Genomic DNA, 14298 nt, shown 5'->3' on the forward strand with positions numbered 1-14298 from the left:
AGAGACAGAGGAAGGGGATAGGAGAGACAGGCAGGGGATAGGGGACAGGAGAGACAGAGGCAGGGGATAGGAGAGACAGAGGCAGGGGACAGGAGAGACAGAGGCAGGGGATAGGAGAGACAGAGGCAGGGGATAGGAGAGACAGAGGCAGGGGACAGGAGAGACAGAGGCAGGGGACAGGAGAGACAGAGGAAGGGGACAGGAGAGACAGAGGAAGGGGACAGGAGAGACAGAGGAAGGGGACAGGAGAGACAGAGGAAGGGGACAGGAGAGACAGAGGAAGGGGACAGGAGAGACAGAGGAAGGGGACAGGAGAGACAGAGGAAGGGGATAGGAGAGACAGAGGAAGGGGATCGGAGAGACAGAGGAAATAGCAATAGGAGAGACATGGAGAAAGAAGAGCATGGCAGAGAATGACAACCAGAAGGTTCCAGGAGACAATGTTTAAAGTCATTCACTTCAGGCTGATACTTGTTTAAAATAGTGTTAGTTGACTGAAAGACAAGAAAACTGTTTAAAAACTTTAAATTGAGAAAAAGATTTGCAGTTCCAATTAAGACAATGGCTATGAACAGCAGGATACTCTGCCTCTCCAATGAAACGTTGCAACACCGGAGCCTAATTACAGCACACCACCACCATGCAATCAAACCAGAAGTGTGGATCAATCAAGCCAGGGTTTAAATGGACATTTAATTGTAATGTTTGATTTTCCATATACTGTTCCTATTAGTAAGTGCATTCTCATGTATTTTAATTCTCAATCACTCCCAAAGACCGCAAATTAGAGACAAGAAAATCAGAGACCATTTCAGTTGTGTATAGTGTATTATTGAACAGAAGTCTTCTTTAATATATACATGTTTTACAAGACATTATGTGCACATACAGTACTTAGCTATGATTTAGAGGAGACTGCTTTGTGAAGTAAAAAAATATACAAAACATCAGCCAGCAGGTCTTCAAACAGGGGAATGACTGTGTCTGTGGGATGTACCCGTAGCAGTATGGGATGTACCCGTAGCAGTATGGGATGTACCCGTAGCAGTATGGGATGTACCCGTAGCAGTATGGGATGTACCCGTAGCAGTATGGGATGTACCCGTAGCAGTATGGGATGTACCCGTAGCAGTATGGGTAGTGATGGGAGTACCCTAGCAGTATGGGATTCAAATTAGCAGTATGGGAGATGCAGTATGGGATGTACCCGTAGCAGTCCCAGTTCCCAACATCTCAGAGTTTCTCCCCCCACACGGCCGACATGCAATTTATAATGGTGCGATTAACGGTCACAGCACACCAAACACAAAATGATAGCACTTCAGGCGACAAGATTCTCTGGGAGAATCAGGTAGAAAGGCATGCAACGTGCGGTCAGAATGCGCCAAAATCAAATTCACATTCAAGTGACAGCTTAGTTGTTACATCTCCCCTGTATAAATGTACCTTGTCCGTAAGGGGTAGGTGGGCAGGTGTCAGAGGCAGTAGGACTCAACAGGCAACTCCCCAAGAAGCTCATCAAGGTCATCTGCACAACACAGAGACAGACAAATTCAATCAAACAAACACACAGGGTGGAGCTGCTGATTGGTTTACCAAGAACATACACTCATATGCATATCCAAGTCCCACCTGCGTCCCAGGACAGGTCCAGTGGTGCAGCAGGCGGGCCCTGTGGAACACTAGAGGAGCCAGCACCAGAGTCTGCAGAGACCTGTGGGGCCCGAACATCCTCTTCAATATCATCATAAAACAACTCCATCTGAGACACAGGGGCTCCTGGGACACTGGAGGACTGATCAGGTGATTCTAATATTGGCTCCTACATTCAACAGTAGAGTTAGACAAACAAATACAATACATCTGTCAAGACACCAAGTTTTACTCATCAATGACTTGTCATTGTTACATAAAACTCCCAACAGCAGGATACAGGATAACAAGAAGATATCCTCCAGGCCTTGGTAGTGGTCTCTCACCGGGGGGAGTGGGAGCAGCTGGCTCTGTGTGGAGGACGGGGTCGAGCCAGTCAGGAGGGTAGATCCTCAGGAGGTTGTTGGGTGTCACGTTCAGGTAGTGGTTACGGTGGGACGGAGAGAACACACCCACCTTCATGAAGAGACAACTAATTATGGGTCTACAGCTAACATAGTGCAAAAATGATCAACTTTACACACAATTTTTTGTGATTTTATTGTGAGTGGCCCATCAATCATTTTGAAGAATCCAACAAATGATTTGCAATGAAACACTAGTAAATAGTGAGGTGTGTGGCCTGTGGAAGTCCTACCTGTTTGAGCAGCAGTACCGCCCCCGTCTTGAGCTCCCCTAGTCTGTCCTCTAGGAGGCGCCGGTGCACTGTGCCCTGCATCTCTCCTACAGTCAGACACACGTATTACTACTGTGTTCTACCGGTGCAGTCAGAGCAAAACAGCATACCTAGCCACTGTGCTTCTGCATAGGGTTTTAGGCTGGGTTTCTGTATAGCACTCTGTGACAACTGCTGATGTAAAAATGGCTGTATAAAATACATGTGATTGATTCATTCCACATGGAGCACACTGATCACGTTATTCCTGCTAATGACAACAGTGTAGTAATCAGTGCATCCCCTCCAGTGGTAATCTGTTGACAGGTAGCACCATGGGCCACACTTCAGGAGGGAATGCACAGATCACTGAGACTTAATAGTCCATGGTGATCAGCATGTGCTAAAACCCATTCATTTGATGCTGATCCATGATGATAGAATCCCTAATAAGCACAACACTAAGGTTAAGTAAATACTTTAATAGATCTGCTCAGGAGTCCTCATGCTGGCTCTCCTGAGGCCATGATGACCTGCTAGGTTTAAGCAGTACTCAAAGATAAATAGAGAGGAACTACAAGAAAATGAGTGAAAGAGACAGAAAAATGGAAGAAAGAGGGCCCTAGGGACAATGAAACCGCCAGCCAGACTCACTAAAATGGCTGTGTGACCAGTTCTACCTACAAGCACAAGCTTACCATCAGTAGGCCTTACCTGTGGGATCCCTGAACACAGCCTTGGCATCAGCATGTGTGTGGAGGATGCTCTTTAGTACCACAGCCATGTTGGGGACCTTGTTCTTCACCAGCTGTTTCAGGGCCGCCTGAGAGAGAGAGACAGACAGACCTTCGTATTAGAGCACTACAAAACAAGTTCAAACAACTCCAATCATTAACTTTAATTAATTAAACATCTCAATTACTCATGCAGAGTTGCCATTAGCAGTGGCACATTAAGACTGTGGAAAAACAACAGAATAACCATTAAGATGATTAATGTGTGATCATGTTTGGGATAATAACTACTAACACCCCAGGCACAGGCCTGTCATTTGTCCTGATTATACTGATAGAGTGCCACCACAGAGACAAGGGCCATTAACATAGAGAAAAACAGCCCATCCACTTCTATCAGGGAGGCTGCCCTGGGTGCAGAAAAACATGCTCATGAAGTCAAATTATGCAAACGGTGTTACGCAAGTGTTACATTTTTGCACCAGATGATATGGCATTTAAAGCTTCTAACATGAAATATGCTATGTTAAATGATGCATATTGTTGAAGGGTACATGGCCACGCACAGCCTGAACACTGTTAGCCTTTCAGTCACTTTTCATGCCATTTACACTACTATAGGCTGTGTAAATTGGATACCGCTAAATGTGCTGGTCACCTTGCGGAGTACCATGGCCACGCTGTAAGAGTGCAGAAAACAGGAGGAGTTCCTTTCGTCCAATCCCATCTCTGCTTTCATCACTGCCCACGGACCTCCACTGAAATCCTCTTCCTCAGTCTGAGAGCTGGGAACCTGGACAAGTTTTTTTTTTACACACACATCACATGTTCATAAAGCAACATGATATAATAAAGAATGGACAAAAAGGTTAACTAATATCATGACATGATACATTCTGTAAATGTATAACCTACACATCAGTGTGATAGTACCTGACTGGGCAGTCGAGCCACGGCCCCATGTGCAGGTGTCTGAGGAATGGCCACCACGATGTCATCCAGGCTCTGCCCATGGAGCTGCTTTAAGGAGAGAGAATGGAACCCCGCAGTAGCTTAGTATCACAACCAAGAGCATTGCTGACTGCTGAGATTAGTTAGACTACAAATAAACAGATAGAGGCAGGTAGGGACAGAAGCAGAAAGAGACACACCTGTTGTGGTAGGATTCCTGCAGGCCCGGGGAAGCGGCGGGTATTGGGCCGGATGTGGTCAGAACCCGGTCTCTGGGGGGTCTTGTTGGAGTTGGACACCAGCTGAATCAAGTGGTTAGTGAAGATGGGCGTGTGGAGGGAACGGGGGGTGAGACTGGGGGAAGGCATGGGTTCACCAAACCTACTAGAGGGGGCTGGGAGATGGGGTCAAAAAGGTTGCGTCCATGAGCCAGAGGTGTAGCCCAGGGCCTCTGTACCTGGGAAGGAAGCCCTCTGACTGGCCTGGGGGTCACAGGCCTGGGGAAGGGGCTGGAGGCCATGGTGAGGCCAGATAACACTGGGCTCTGGGGTGGAGCTAGGAGGAAGGTAGCACTAGGATCAGGGCGGGGAGAGGGGAAGGGACCAGGGAATGAGGACCTGTGGAGTATACTACTACTACTGGGAAGACCAGACATTTGGTTAGAGGTACTGAATCCTCTCAGACCCACATTGGGCCCGGTTTGAGCACCACCACAGGCTGTGGGCCGTAGTCTTTTGGCTGGGGATACAGAGTCATCGCTGGGCTTGGTTAGATCTGCAGCTGGAGCAGTTTCTCGGACCTGAGCCCAAGTGCTCATCTGTGGGTCACTTTCATCTAGGTCTGCCAGGTCAACATCCCAATCATCAAAGTCATCCTGCGGCGAGGGGGCCTCTTGTTGTCCTGTTGTGTTTGACTTCATCTGTTGAGCTGGTGAGGAGCTCTGTTGGGTAACTGTACACAGTCCCCTACTCAGTGTAGGAAGGTGGAGAGGCGGAAGAGGGAATGAGTGCAATGGTTTAGATGTAGAGAGCTGTCTCAAACCCAAAGCAGGAGACTGCCCTACACTGTTCGGTGTTGAATTATCTGACCCTGGGCCATTCGACAGGCCCCTATGGGCAAGTATGCCTTCTGTGGTTGGTTGATGTGAGTTATTCTGACCATAGGGGGCAGCAGGAGTTGATGCTGCAGTTGAACGGAGGAAACAGGACTGTGCTGCAGAGGACAGTGTGCTAGCAGACACTGATGGAGCAGACCAGTCCATCTGCAGTAGATCCTAACACACACACACACACACACACAAAATTGTATAACTCATATTCAAAGAAAGCCAGAGGTGTTCAGACTAAATAGTTTCACAACAGTACTCTACATTACTTGTGATGTCAATCTGAGAATTTATTCAGAGGGCTATAATCTGTTATAACTATCATATCAGCAGGTGGTTATCATTGACTATGTAAATCATTTTGCAGCACCTCATCATTGAAGTCCTCCCCAACGTTAAATAATCCATTCCACTTGCAAGTCTGTCGAAAAAGAAAGACATCTTCAAATATAGCATCAACTAAGAAAGTGCTAGATGTAAATTACATTTCGCCAACAAGATGGCTGGCTAACACTGTTAGCTACGTGCCAAGCTAGCTAGAAGCTTCTGTAATTTGTGAACTTGTGGCAGCTACCGACCTGGGAACCAGAGCTAGCAAACAAACATGACTGATTCTTACCATAGCAGTCAATGCGATCTCGTTTCGAATGTATTTTCTAACTGTCTATTTATATTGATACATAAAGATCAATCGGAAGTGTAGATGTCATTTAATTCAGCCATCCAGTACTTGCTTTAGTATACTTTTCAAGCAAAGCAAGATGTTGTAAATGCGAAATTTTGTGAGATTGGCACCGCCACATTCAAGTAAACGTAATTGCGTAATCAATGTTTACGTTGCGTGACGTTCGCGAGATGGGTCGTAACTTGTCGCCACCTGCTGACTATCTCAGTTAATGCAGTTCCCCGAATATCAGATTGCGTTCCCTGTCTATTTATAACAGGCACTAAACTTGTATTGGGGCAACAATATCTTGTGAAAGGACATTTGGACGTGTCTGTAAACACGTCATGAAGTAGTCGAAAGCAAATGACATTATCCACAACAGCAAATGTACTATATTTTGTATAGTAACTTATTTGAGTTCACATGAAAAAATCTGATTTCACAGTGGTTACAAGTTCAAGGTGAGTAGAATTCTATATTCACACAACATTGATACTATGTAAATGCAATCTTCAAAGACCAGAGACAAAATAAATTGTTGTCTCTGTTATCTCTGTCTTGATTTTTGTTTAGTATTGGCCATAACAGTAGGTTTTTTTGGTGTCTAAGTCAAATTTGCTGCACTGAGTCATGTTGTGTAAACTGTAAACAACTAAAATTGGAACTGTTTCAAATGTGTTGCTTAAAGACCTCAGTGGGTTGCTTGAGATTCTGCTCCAGCTTTGGGTGTCATGTCCAGGACACGTTTGCCTTCAGCTCAGCCGCCTTGCACTCTCTGAAAGTGGATCAGGAGCTCCAGGAGTGGGAGGATAAGCGGCAGGCATTGGCTCACAGGAGGGCCATGAGCCGGCCACCTGTGTCCCGGGCCTCCAGACCCCCTCCCAGACAGCAACGGGGCCTCCAGGAGATCCGGGTCTATGAGGCCCGATGCAGAGACACCACAATCCACAACACATTCATGTGTGGGGACATGAAGGGAGTGCACACTGTGTTAAAGGACCCCTGCATGGTCAACGCACTGATGGAAACAGTACACGAGGAGATGGTGTGGGCTCCAGAGCTGGGTAGGTGTCAAACGCAGAGAATATAAACTCACTTTTACTGCTTCACTGTTGTTTTTTTATTAGACCTATCTGTGCCTTTCTTATAGATCTTCCAATCATTCCCCAATCACTGCTCATCGACTCTCTTTATTCTATCCTCTAAACATACCTAAGCCTCTCTGGCTATGAGCATCTGCTAGATAAATAATGTACATACTCTCTATCCTTCTGGCAGGGATGTGGACCATGAGCTCCAAGATCAAGCAGACATCTGCATTGCGTCTGGCAGCCAGCAAGGGACACTCAGGCTGTGTGGAGGAGCTGCTGTTTCGAGGGGCGGAGGTGGATGCTGACCCTGGTGGCAGCACAGCCCTGCATGATGCCTGTATAGGTGGCCATGACAGCTGTGTCCAGCTGCTGCTAGCCTGCGGAGCAGACCCTGACCTGCTGGCAGAAGACGGCAGTGCACCCCTTCACCTCTGCAGCACAGCCCAGACATTTCAGTGAGTGACAGCGCTCTTAGCCATACTGACACTATGCCTGGTGATCATTTCTATTATTTATAGATAGAGGAATGTTTCAAAAGTTATATGGCAGGTGGGTCTGTTGATGTGGGTGCTAATGAATGATAAGATCATAAGGTTGTGTCTCTACTCTCTTCAGGTGTGCTGAGCTGCTGGTGACGGGTGGGGCAGAGGTCAATGTGTTGACCAGTGAAACAAAGCTAACGCCCCTCCATGTGGTGGCTCGTCGGGGTCTGGAGGAGCATGTGAAGCTCTTTCTGTCCCATGGAGCTGACGTGTCAGCCAGGAACCGTGAGGGGGAGACCGCCCTAAATGCAGCCTGTGGTGGGGCTGAGAGGCCTGCCGAGGCTGGGCGGTACCTCCGCGTGGTCCAGATGCTGCTGGGAGCTGGGGCTGACCCCTGCACTGCAGGCAGGAAACACCACACACCTCTACACAACGCCTGTAGTAACTGCAGCCCACGCATTGCAGAAATTTTACTACAACACGGAGCCAAAGCAGACATGCAGAACTGTGCAGGATACACACCCATGGACTGTCTGTTACAGGTGGGGTTAAGGGTGGGCCACATGGGGGGGCAGAGGGAGCTACGGAGAGTTATGTTGTCAAAGTGCAAGATCCATTTGGACATAAGGTTATTTCATTATATTCATCATTTTCATAGTCATTGAGTGGTAGATAAGACAGACTTATTCTCCTTCTCCTGTCTGCAGGTGGTGGAGGACTATCCAGACCAGCATCCGGAGGCTGTAGCACGCTCCCTCCTAAACCACGGGGCCAAGGCCGGTAAAAGCTTGGTATGTCAGGGTGGGCAATTGGAAAAGTGTGTTGGGCCAAGCTGGGTGTAAAATGCCAGTTGGAGGCTGCATTTGGGCCCATTTAATTATATTTTATTGGGATGAAATATGTGCACCAGCAAAAGCTTGATTTTATTTCATTTGGGGGGCGCTATGAAAATGTTTTAAAGTTAATTCCCTGCAATTCTACGTAGACAATATATTTTGGAGGGCATGATAATAATAATAACCCACAGATTTCCTTCATATAGATGCTGAAGCTCTGCCTCCTCTCCCCTGCCACCCTGGAGGTAATGCTGAACTGCTATGCTGTTGTCCCTTCCTGTGAGGAATGGATGCAGTCTATCCCTCTTGAGATACATGAGGTTTGTCCTTTCCTCCGTTTTCAGCTCTCTCCTTCACTGCCTGAACCATCTAATGTCCTTCTTCCATTTCCCTCACCATCTCTCTGTCCCCAGACGCACCAGGGTTTCTTTGACTCTGTGAGGCGGATGACGAGCCAGCCCCGCTCCCTGCAGCACCTGTGCCGCTGTGCTCTGCGCCGCCACTTAGGAAAAGGTATCGACGCAGCTATCAGTAGATTGGACATCCCCAGCTCTCTGATGGAGTATCTACTACTTCGGAATGACGGGGAGATCCGGTGAATAAAGTGGAAACATGGGACAGAAGCCAAGAGAGAGAATGATTTGCATTTACAATAACTAAAAGAATGGTTGCAATAAATTGTGTTTTCTGTATTAATTTATTAATAAATCAACTTTTATTTTGCCTTTGAAAATGTGACACTATTTTTCTGAATTAATTCATGTTCTTGTATGAATTGCATTTGTATGGACGATTGGTAGGAATGAAAAGACATCTCAGAATGTATTGACAACAACTGAGACTGTGTGACTCTCAACTACTTCCCAGGCTGCTTCATCTGCACCGGTGAAAGCAACCACCCACTACAGGTACACTATTGCTTTCATCTGTACTCTATTTTCAGCACATAAAGGAGAGAGAATGCGAGGAGAGGAAGTCACTTTTAATATTTTAGATTTATACCGTTATTTGTTTCCTTGCTTGTGCCCGTTTGCGTACCAGCTACACAAGAGTTGGACGTCCCAAGGATCCCAGAAAGCACTAACCGACCTACGTGCTGGTGGCGTAACGTCATCTGTGTTTATGTGGCCCTCTACTCCAGTTTTATTATCCGGGCTGTGGCTAAATTAGCATGGTAGCATTTCGTCAAACATGATTTGACTCCATAGCAGGTAAGCGCACCACTTATATTCAAATGCGCATATAACTGGTGTGTGCATTTAATAAGAACATTTATAGAAAGCATTTTGACAATGTAGTGAAAGTTAGCAAACGAAGGTTGTCCTTGTTGCTATTACTAGCTAGTTAGCTTACCTAATACCTAGCTAGTAACCTACCAATATGTATTTTAACGTTAGCATAAACATTGAAAAAACTTTTTATTCTATATCTAGCCAGTTCTCCAACGGATGCACAATGTAAACACATTAGTGACGTTTTAACTGGGTTGACATTATTAGATGGTTTGTTAGCTAACTTTTGTGACAATATTGCCAGGCCATCACTTAAGAAACTATAGACGGTTGCTTTGAAGTAGCACTTCATCTCTGTCCCTGACAGTTGTAATACAGGTCTCTGTCCCTGACAGTTGTAATACAGGTCTCTGTCCCTGACAGTTGTAATACAGGCCTCTGTCCCTGACAGTTGTAATACAGGCCTCTGTCCCTGACAGTTGTAATACAGGCCTCTGTCCCTGACAGTTGTAATAGAGGTCTCTGTCCCTGACAGTTGTAATAGAGGTCTCTGTCCCTGACAGTTGTAATACAGGTCTCTGTCCCTGACAGTTGTAATACAGGTCTCTGTCCCTGACAGTTGTAATACAGGTCTCTGTCCCTGACAGTTGTAATACAGGTCTCTGTCCCTGACAGTTGTAATACAGGTCTCTGTCCCTGACAGTTGTAATACAGGTCTCTGTCCCTGACAGTTGTAATACAGGTCTCTGTCCCTGACAGTTGTAATACAGGTCTCTGTCCCTGACAGTGACTGTAATACAGGTCTCTGCTCATAGGCTTTCTACTCATATGTATCTATGCACTTCTTTCACTTCTCTTTTACTTTTCAACAGACACAAAGGACAGAGATGGCGGTGTGTGCACTGACAATGGACGGGATGGGAGATGAGGTGGCTGCAGTAAGCGGTGTGTTACTCCTGGTCTTGGCCCTGGTCCTGGCTTGGCTCTCCACGCAAGTGGCAGATCGGGAGACCACATCCTGAGCACCATCCTTACAGTCGGGGCCCACGCCTCTCTAATCGGGCTGGGAGGCCATGACAGTTACAGTGGAGGGCCACCCAGTGCAGACACCCCAGAGCAGCAAACACCTCCACCCTCCCAGGAGAACAAGCCAGAGGAGGGGGAGCCTGGGTCTGAGAGGGAAGATGGTGAGATAACAGGAGAGGGGACTGCAGGGGCTGGAGTTGACCTGCTGTTGAATATCCAGGGGAAGAAACCTCAGACATACCAGCCTGATGATGATGAAGATGATGAGGAAGAGGATGACTATGAGGAAGAAGACAAGGTTCAGAAGCTGAGCCCAGTGGTCTCCTGCACCAGCATCACGGTTCGTTTGAAGTTCCTGAATGACACAGAAGAGGTGGCAGTCCTGAGTCCCCAGGATACAGTGGGTCTACTGAAGAGGTTAGTATGATATGGCAGCTCTCATTATGTATTTTCTGTGTTTAACCTTTTTTTGATTTATTGAACATGCATATCTCTCCCATACAGTCTTACAGCTGCTTCCATGTTTCTTTATAACTGGAATTGCAAAATATTGTCTTCAACAACAAACAAATAAGAATGGCGTTCAAATGAAGGGGTGCTGTGTCCAGTTATGAAAAAAGAGAAGTTACAACCCCTGGGCTAATCAGAGCTGATATTAATGTGTGAGTGAGTGGATGTGAGTTAATGGGTTATCATCTTTGCCTCTGAGAGGGGGGGGGGGCAGACTGGGACTATCCTAGTTTAGGTTATCATAGATACTGGGGGCAGGGGGAACAGGAAGCTTGGGCTTCTTCTTTCTGTTGGATTGGTCTACTAGACTACTCTGGGAGCTACTGCCCCCTCCACTCCCACTGCCGCCCCCTCCTCCTCCTGTGCTGTTTAGGCCAAGAGACGTCTTCTTCTTCTTCTTGGGCTTCTTATAATCTGAGTTGTTGGTCCCCAGGATACAGTGGGTCTACTGAAGAGGTTATTATGATATGGCAGCTCTCATGCATTTTCTGTGTTGAACCTTTTTTTGATTTATTGAACATGCATATCTCTCCCATACAGTCTTACAGAGACATTTCTTTCTCTCCTCTAGTAAGTATTTCTCAGGGCGGGAGCGTCAGATCAAGTTGATCTACCAGGGCCAGCTGCTTCAGGATCCCAAACGGACTCTGCTCTCCCTCAACATCTCTCACAACAGTGTGATCCACTGCCACGTGTCCCAGGTGCTGCGGGAGGCCATCCCAGAGGAGACAGCTCGCTCTGGGGCTAGTGGGGGAATCAGGGCTGCAGGCCTGGCTCTGAGCACCAGCAGCCTGGTGGTGCCTGTGTTTGTGGTGATGTTAGCCGTGGTCTGGTACTTCCGCATCAACTACCGTCAGTTCTTCACCGCCCCTGCTACCATCTCCCTGGTGGGAGTCACTGTGTTCTTCAGCTTCCTCATCTTTGGAATGCACAGCCGGTGAGCGGGAGAGGAGGCAGGACGGAAGGGCCCTCATCTGGGCAGGAGAATGAGAGGGAAAACAACTGTGTCAGGAGGATGAATGGAGTCAGGGGGCCTCTCTGCCTTAGACACCATAGAGCTCAACTGGAATCCTAAGAGTGGGTGTGCCTCTGTTTGTGCATGCACCAGCAAATAGCATAATATGAGATTGATTGTATGTGCAGAGATTTAAGTTATCTGGAATGTGTGTTTGTTAGTATGATGCAGAGATAATAATGAGTGGTAATTTTGTTTCTCAGAAAAACAATGAGTGGGTCCAGCTCCTGTTGATCCTTTATAGGGCAGAACCATCAGCATCACACCCAGGACCACAGGCTGCTTGGTCCACTGTGTCAGCAACATCTTCTGGTCAGTTTGGCTTCACATAGCCTGTTCTGTATTAGGTTGCTCTCAGAAATTAGGGTCTCTATTCAATCAGATCCGCTTAAGCCCACATCAGTATAGAAATTGTGTGGGAGGTGGAACTGTGTTAGTGCTGTCAATCCACTGAGGTATAAGAACTGGAGACTGCGCCTAAGATGTCCGCCTTTTGTTTTCAAGGTTATCTACTCACGTTCGCATAAGCCAATTCATGTCCGTCTATATCCGGGTTGAATCCAGTTTATACAGATCAATATCACATGCACACTAGCACTCAGTGTGCATAGGGAGCAGCGCAGACATCATCCAAAAACATGGCAGACTGATGAATATAAAATGTTGGCATTATCTACAAATATTTGAATAAATCAATGGATGATTTGTGCACAAAGGTGATGACCTAAGTGTCTTATTATGAATTTTGAAATCTGACTTATCTATGTGGCCGTGTATGGAAATTGTCCTTCTGGGCTGAGCGTCAGTTAAACTGCAAAACTGTAGCAGTGGAAACCGTGCTTTGCTTTAAGTAAATACCACGGAGCCTTGTTTACAAGTTCGAACAATGGAATGTGAGATGTAATCTACACCTCGATGAGGCTGATTAGAAATCTTTATTTGAATTATTTTCAATTTGAGCGTAATTTCTATCTAGCCTACACGTTCTCGTTCTGAACTTATAATGCAAGTAGGACAGGTGTGGCTTCGTGATAATGATAAAGAGCAGCCACTCACCGATTTGACAGCTCCAACGCAGGTGCACCGCCAGAAATCAGCTATCGCCGGTTAACACTTGATCTGATTGAATCTAGACCTAGGATAATGCATCTCTTCACATCATGGCCACATACTCTTTTCATTATATACATGTTAACGTTCCAGAAATGTTTTCTTTTTGTAGTACGTGTTTGAACGAGCAATTCATTTCCTCATTTGCAACGGAAACAACATGAAGATTATACAACTAAAGACTTGACTCTAGAGCAACTTCGAAACCACTCGCTATGTATGGAGTGGTAGTTATATTTCTACTTTCTTTCCAGTTCTTTGGGAATGAGCTTTCACCTTAGTTATTGTGGACTGTAACGACTGCCTTATTGCAAGGCAAAACCGTTTAAGGATTTTTGTTGCTTGAATTTCTCTACGCTAATATCTTTAGTTATTTTAAACCATATAAGTTAATGCATGAAAATAAGCAACATGTTTGGTTTAGAAAATACTGTAAATATGTATTTACTGTACATAGAATGAATGGGATGAAACCACATCGGACACATCAGGATTTCTGTTGGGGAATTTAACACAGATGAGAGGGAAAATATCTTTATCCCTTAATTTCAATTGTTTCCCTCTGGCTTCAGATTTAAAGACATTCAAACCAATCAGTCCCTGTGTAAAGAGGGAGTATGTCTGATATTGGACAAAATGACAGAACGCAAGAAATCTGAATGACACTATTTTACTCAGACAAAGAAACCTCTGTACACTTGGGAAACTGAGATATAAAGAAAACCTAGCTGTGCGTCACATTAATATACAATTGACATATTTGCACATGCACACACACGTGCATGAAAAGTTGTTTTTGTTTTGTGAAGACACTTTCTATTGCGTCATTTGTCCACACTCATATTGTTCAGACACACTGATACACACAAATAAACAGTTACACAGTATTAGTAATACAGGCCATTCTTTACCCTGTCAGCAAAGGGGAACAAATTAAATGAGCCATACCCAAAATAGGTGTTTTTTCACTTGAAGGTTGATTCTTTTAGTGCACATTAAAGTGATGTCATACTTAATCACTGGCTGAATGTTCTAAATGAAAGCTCAGGGTATAAGATTCTCAGCGAGTATAGTCTGGTGGGCCTCTCAAACAGGAATGAATAACATATCAAACTTAACTCGTTAGCTAGAGTAAAACTGAAAATGGCAAGAATAACAGTCTGAAATATCCCATGCAACAGCCATGGCACTTCTGTTGCAGGCAGCGGATTTGAATTCCTTCAAGCGCATA

General features: G+C 45.8%; 2 protein-coding genes and 1 pseudogene across 2 annotated transcripts; 2 read left to right on the top strand and 1 right to left on the bottom strand.

Annotated features, from left to right (window-relative positions):
- Nucleotides 1–1218: 1218 nt before the first annotated feature.
- hrob (homologous recombination factor with OB-fold) lies at nt 1219–5579 on the bottom strand (the record flags this gene model as incomplete). Its single annotated transcript, XM_065015820.1, is given in 11 exon segments — nt 1219–1528; nt 1633–1822; nt 1980–2027; nt 2029–2109; nt 2291–2376; nt 3023–3131; nt 3701–3835; nt 3976–4062; nt 4194–4393; nt 4396–5266; nt 5469–5579. Coding segments are annotated over 11 exon segments (1971 nt in total), but the record flags the coding sequence as incomplete, so codon positions are not given.
- A 446-nt stretch (nt 5580–6025) lies between these two features.
- On the top strand, nt 6026–8901 carry asb16 (ankyrin repeat and SOCS box containing 16). The gene is made up of 7 exons (XM_029636729.2): nt 6026–6226; nt 6454–6829; nt 7044–7311; nt 7472–7880; nt 8046–8129; nt 8381–8494; nt 8588–8901. Exons 2-7 carry the CDS (start codon nt 6607–6609, stop codon nt 8771–8773), a joined length of 1284 nt encoding a protein of 427 aa, XP_029492589.2. The 5' UTR covers nt 6026–6226; nt 6454–6606; the 3' UTR covers nt 8774–8901.
- A 281-nt stretch (nt 8902–9182) lies between these two features.
- LOC115110818 (transmembrane and ubiquitin-like domain-containing protein 1) lies at nt 9183–13800 on the top strand (annotated as a pseudogene).
- The last annotated feature ends 498 nt before the right edge of the window (nt 13801–14298 follow it).

This window comes from Oncorhynchus nerka, unplaced genomic scaffold (genome assembly GCF_034236695.1).
Source record: "Oncorhynchus nerka isolate Pitt River unplaced genomic scaffold, Oner_Uvic_2.0 unplaced_scaffold_1262, whole genome shotgun sequence".
Classification (NCBI taxonomy): domain Eukaryota; kingdom Metazoa; phylum Chordata; class Actinopteri; order Salmoniformes; family Salmonidae; genus Oncorhynchus; species Oncorhynchus nerka.